This window comes from Scyliorhinus canicula, chromosome 9 (assembly GCF_902713615.1).
Source record: "Scyliorhinus canicula chromosome 9, sScyCan1.1, whole genome shotgun sequence".
Taxonomy (NCBI): domain Eukaryota; kingdom Metazoa; phylum Chordata; class Chondrichthyes; order Carcharhiniformes; family Scyliorhinidae; genus Scyliorhinus; species Scyliorhinus canicula.
The window spans coordinates 70,287,862-70,293,861 of NC_052154.1; the positions used below are offsets into that span (position 1 = coordinate 70,287,862).

At 47.1% G+C, this 6,000-nt stretch overlaps 1 protein-coding gene across 2 annotated transcripts in view; it reads right to left on the reverse strand.

The window, feature by feature from the left end:
• Nucleotides 1-5,777, reverse strand: part of herpud1 (homocysteine-inducible, endoplasmic reticulum stress-inducible, ubiquitin-like domain member 1) — a 29,132-nt gene extending 23,355 nt beyond the window's left edge. Inside the window, exon 1 of one of the 2 annotated variants that reach the window (XM_038806872.1) lies at nucleotides 5,241-5,777. In XM_038806872.1, the coding sequence (XP_038662800.1) occupies nucleotides 5,241-5,381 (141 nt within the window). In that variant the 5' untranslated portion in view covers nucleotides 5,382-5,777. The remainder of the gene's footprint in view (nucleotides 1-5,240) is intronic. The other variant, XM_038806873.1, reaches the window with a different exon arrangement.
• Nucleotides 5,778-6,000: the final 223 nt, after the last annotated feature.

Here is a 6,000-nt window from a genome sequence, read left to right on the forward strand (position 1 = left end):
AAGAAGTCGACGACTGGTTGCCACCTCCGGGCGAACCCCAACACTGACCCTCTCAAGGCGAACTTGATTTTCTTCAAACAGAGAAAGCTAGCCATGTCCGATAGCCAGGTCTCCGACTTCGGGGGCTTTGAGTCCCCCCAAGCTAATAATATCTGTCTCCAGGCTACTTGAAAAGCCAAGGTCAGAACGTCTGCCTCTTTCTCCGCCTGGATTCCCGGGTCTTCCGACACCCCAAAAATCGCCACCTCTGGACTCGGTGCCACCCTTGTTTTTAACACCGTGGACATGACATCTGCAAACCCCTGTCAAAATCCCCAAAGCTTCGGACATGCCCAGAACAAGTGGACATGGTTCGCTGGTCCATCCACACATTTTGCACACCTGTCTTCACCCCAAAGAATCTGCTCATCCGGGCCACTGTTATGTGAGCCCGATGAACGACCTTGAATTGTATCAGGCTGAGCCTGGCACATGTTGCGGACGCGTTGACTCTATTCAATGCACCCGCCCATAGACCAGCCTCTATCTCTCCTCCCCCCACTTACGCTTCAGCTCCTCGATCTGCGTCTCCTCTGACCCCATATGTTCCTTGTAAATGTCAGAGATGCTCCCTTCTCCTACCCACCCTCTGGAAACTACCCTGTCCTGGACCTCCTTGGTGGTACGAGCGGGAAGGTTGACACCTGTTTACGTGGGAAGTCCCGCACCTGCAGGTACCTGAATTTGTTTCCCCTCGCCAACCCAAACTTCTCCTCCAGTGCCCTCATACTTGGAAAACTCCCCTCTATAAACATATCCCCCATCCTCTCAATCCCTGCTCTCCATCATATCCGGAACCCCCATCCATACTTCCCGGGGCAAACCGATGATTATTATATTGGGGACCAGACCGATGCTTCATCTGCTCCCACATGTCTCCTCCATTGCCCCCAGACTCTCAGGGCTGCCACCGTCTTACGTTATTTTGACACTGTGCCTCAAACAGACAGCCTGTCTTGTATCTATAGTTGCAGCTCAGCAGTCTCAGGGAGATGTAAAAGTGCTTCACACAAGAAGTTGCATTAGACAAACAGAGCAGCCGGCACCTGGGCATTTGTCTCCTTTCTGTTTGTCAGTTTTTGATATGCAATCAATTTTTGGCTATTTGGTTGTGTGCAATGAGGGAGGAATGTCGGGGGGGGGGGGGGGGGGGGAGCACTGGGAAAATTCCCTCTTCGCCATCGAGGTGAAGAGGGATCTGAAGCATCAGTTTGTTGTTTCACGAATGAAAAGCAACTGACAGAGTAGCGTGAGCACAACTTGTTTTGCCTTTATCGCAATGTAATCGTTAAAAAAATGTTTTCATTGTGTTAGTGACGCAGCAGGCTGTTTTCAATTTCTACTGTCTCTTTCCAACAGGCAGGACCTGGGTTGTAACTAATACTGGTTAAAATCATGATAATGCACTCTTATGGAATGCTGCCGAGCCTCTCTTCCCCCCCCCCCCCCCCCCCCCCGCCCGCCCCCCAAAGTGATATGAACAAACAAGGCAACAGTGGCACAAAGCCTGCTTATGTCACAAAAGTAGGGTTGGTACTGTGCCACCTGGCGCTATGTAGCAATAACATTACATTCACTTCCTGCTGTCTGGAACCTCTATCTGAAAGTATTTGTGTTTAAAGAACATCTGCTTTGGACTGTTCTTGCAGAGAGCCAAGTGCACTGAAAGCAGTTGATAGGCCATGTTCTATCTGAAGGGGGGGAATTAAAAAACAAAGTGGCAGCATGTTGCAACGAAGCATACGAACTGGCCCAGAACATTACCGAGCAGAAACTGAGCATTCAGAACTGTTGTACTGTCTTTATCCTGGAGTCAGCTAGTCCAATTCCACTTCCTGGCACACTTACTCCCCACATTAATAGCTCAGTATTATCGGGATCCATTTGTTAATAAAATAAGATCTACAGACTGTGTTTTACCAAGGGCTTGTAGTGAAAAATGATACATTCCAAGTACTAGACCACTCATCCTCAATGTGCTGTTTATACCTCAACTATTTATTCATAGCTACCAGTTTTCAGTCTGTTTGCCTGGGAGAAAAGAGTTTTAAAAACCTATCCTGCCGAGTGTCACGATGTGCCCATTGGCCCAAATTAAAGATTTGTTTTGCATGCAAGGGCACAGATAATGTGGAACATTGGATTATTACACTGGGGGATAATGACTCAGTGTTGCCACTGGAAAGTGTAATAGTGAGCATCATGTCCACTTGCCAATAATAAAACACACAATTACAGATTTTGTCCTCCCACCGCCTGGGTTTTTTCTGGACAAAGCATCTACATAATATCAGGCTGAGGTACCATTGGTTACATGTCTGCCATTGACAGTGCAGCAATATGAGGTGACATATAATGGGAATCAGAAGGAGAGAACCTAAGCCAATCTTCTTCAATGGTGTGAGTTTGCCTAGGTTCTTTCTGGAGAAAGCAGTAAATGAGCCCAATATTAGATATTACCTAGTCATGTGAGGAGACAGTGAGTACACCCAGTCATAACACAGCTGATATTATCAGCAAGTGCCACATTAGCTGCAGCAGTGAACGAGCCTAGTGTTAGCACTGTAAATGTTACCAGAAATACAAGAACACATTTTAACCCATGTAAAAAGAGAGAAGAGTCGGTTATAGAAATGAAGAGACGGTGAACACTTGCTTGATTCTTTGGCAACAATGACAGCAGGTGATTACTTATGAATCGAGACGTGAGGGACGTTGTCATTTCTAGAGGGTTTTTTTTTACTTGGTCACGAGATGTCACTAGCTGGGCCAGCCTTTATTGCCCATCCCCGAGGACATTTCAGGGTCAAACACATTGTTGTGGATCTGGAGTCACATGTAGGCCAGACCAGGTAAGGATGGCAGATTTCCCTCGCTAAAGGACATTAGCGAGCCAGGTGGGTTTTTACGACAATTGACAATAGTTTCATGCATCAATAGACTTTAAATTCCATATTTTTATTGAATTCAAATTCCACCATCAGCCATGGTGGGATTTGAACCCAGGTCCCCAGAGTCTTTGGGTCTCTGGAAAACTAGTCCAGCGACAATACCACTACCCCAATGCCTCCCCAGAGATTATTTATACTATAGATTTATTTTAAAGAATTGTGGAAACAAAATGTTTTTTAAATTAAGCCTCCAAAATTATAAATAGATTCTACTTTTTAAATATATTGTTGGTTCCTCCTACTGCCCATTTTATTTTAAAGAAAGGGATTTTTAAACAGTGACACATACAGCCATGCATAAAATGTGAAACTGCTTCGCATCTCTGGGCTTGAAAACAAACTAAACCAATCCAAAGCCATCTAAACTTTCATTTTACTACAATACATCAGAAAGTGTAGAAAATTCCACCCATTCATAATTTTAAGGGAAAAAAAAATTCAGTGTGAGCAAAACTGGAAAATTTAGTTTTATATTATTACTGCAAAGTTAGGTTGGAATGTCAACTGGTTAAGAGATTTCACTCCTTTTGATCCCAGGATATGAAACCAGTGTGAAAAACCTTCAGTTATTAACAACCGGCCAGATTCCGTTCACTAACTGACAAAGGTAATGTTGTCGTCAGGTAACAGCATCTTTTTTTTTAAAAAAGGATATAATTGTCCATTTTAGTTCAGTGTTGCACATTGTAATCAGAGTGGGACAATTTAACAGTTGTCAGATCGACAATGTTCTTGAAACGGCCTCCACCTGATCCCCACCGTAAACACTGCGATCCCTCATCAACTGGAAAAGAGAAAACTGTTTCGCTCAAGCCTGTGTAATGCTACCTTGTGATCTGTGCTTAGAAACTATACTACTGTTACAGCTTTTGGAAACTTACATTAGCAATTTGTTTTCCTCCTCCCTCCCCCTATCTCTGTCCAGTGTGTCAATTCCCAGATGCCTCCGCTATGCACCCAATTATCTCACGCATACGTGTCAGTAGGCTATTGAACTGTGTGGTGTATCACACCCACTCTATCATCACTTGAAGACTGGACATGTCCACTTCCAGAAGTGGGAACTGCACTGACCGGAATGCGGCCTTGGGCCCGACACGATCCCCCTTCACACAAGAGCACTGAAACCAATCACACATCCACCAGTTGTCATTTTGCTGGGACACACCAGAGATTGGGATTCAAGCCTAGGATCTTCCGGTGTGCTTCATCTGCTCATCGACTCGAGCAGACCTACCATAGGAACTCCAATTTACAAATAAAAAGGTAATGGTTGTGTATAAAGTAACAATTGTTTCTTGTTTAAAAGGGGCAGATGCCAAATTAGGGATAATGGACACCTTTTTCCTTCCCAAGATTGGATATCAGAAGGTGTAGAAAATATGTACACATGTGACAATGTGGGTGCCACCTGAAATATCCAGTGACCGCAAGATGCACAAGAACTGTTAAGTAACACCTCCTTACATCACTCTTACCAGATAGTGATGCGTACCCCACCCCTATGAGTCACAGCACTGGGGGCAGGTCAAACTTCTGGGATACAATCTCATCCTAAAGTAATGCAGGCTCTTAACTTTGACACGCAGTTCTCACTTCAGTCAGGATTCAGGAAATCTAGTGTAGGGTTAACTCCATGGATGGGAATTATACATGCATCTGATCATTTTTTTAAAAAATCAAGTTGGACACTTTCTGGAATGGAGATCATTTTAGCCTCTCGAGCCAACGGGAAGAAAAGCGAATAGCAGGGATTCTGCCTCCCTCCAAACTGTTCAATGTACAGCTGCTGTGAACTGGAAAAGTTAATATTGTTCCACCCCCACCCTTTGCCGTCTACAACATAACCCACCCTGGATCATTCCGAGTGGGAAATATGACAAGTCAATCCTCTCTCTCCCCACCTCACAGGCTATGCTCCACATCCGGCAGCTTCCAAACCTATTGCTGTAATGCGGAGTACAGGATTTCCTCCTGTACTCCAGGCCAAACCCTTCCCCTGCTGGCCCTCCGCTCAAAGTTTCTTCCTGGCTGTCGTGTCCTGTTTTGGACGTCCGGGGCCTCAAAAAGTTTGGCAAGAGCGGCTGCGCAGTGTCGCAGCCTTCATTGTCTGCCAGCTCTTCCAGGAAGGGCCGGGAAGTTGGGACTAAACTTTATGGGAGGCCCCTCAGAGGGTGCACGATTTCCACATTAGCGGTGAATTGGGTCCCTGGTAGGGAAGCCCACTGCCAGCCGCCTCAGTTTACTCACCGGGTGACTCGGGTACTTGTCGCTCAGATAACTTTTCAGTCTCCTCACTGTCCAGCCCAGCTCTGCTCCCACCTTCTGGTCCTCCTGCCTTTGGTTCGGTGCTTTAATCAGCAGGGTCACCATTTCCTCTTGCGTCTCCATACTCTCTCTCCCCCACTTCGCCAAGTCTCCTTCCTCTTTCTGCGCCCGGGGTTGATAGAAACAACCTTTTTTCCCCCCCTCCTCCAACGTCGCAGAAGCTGGTGCAGCCTCCGGGAAATCCTGGGCTGAGCTGGGAATGAGCGGGAGTCTCCTTGGTGGGGCGGCTGAGGCTGAGCCAATTCCTGTTTCCAATGCCCCAGTCAGATTCAGGCGCTCCGACTGCCACCGACTTGTCCTCTCCGCCTTCACTCCGAAGCCGCTTGCCTCTTACCAAACCAGAGTGTGGCTGCCCGCGATTGGCCGGCTGCAGGAGAGACGTGGAGCTCGGAAAAAAAACAACGTGGGGGAAGGGGGGGAATTCCCCGCCTCCGACAGGCGGGGCGGGATCTCGGGCAGGCGGGATCTCCGCCTCTGTGACGGGCGGGGCGGGATTCAGTCACCAGCAGCTGATGCAATGTCCGCTCAGTGTACAAGTAGACTGCTCTACACACACACTCTGACACGATGGAGGCCGTTCAGCCCATTCGTGTCCAATTAGTCCCACTCCCCAGGTCTTTACCCAGCACTTGTATTTCCCTCCCCCCTCCCCAAAATCCCCTTTGCAAAGTTACTGTTGAAT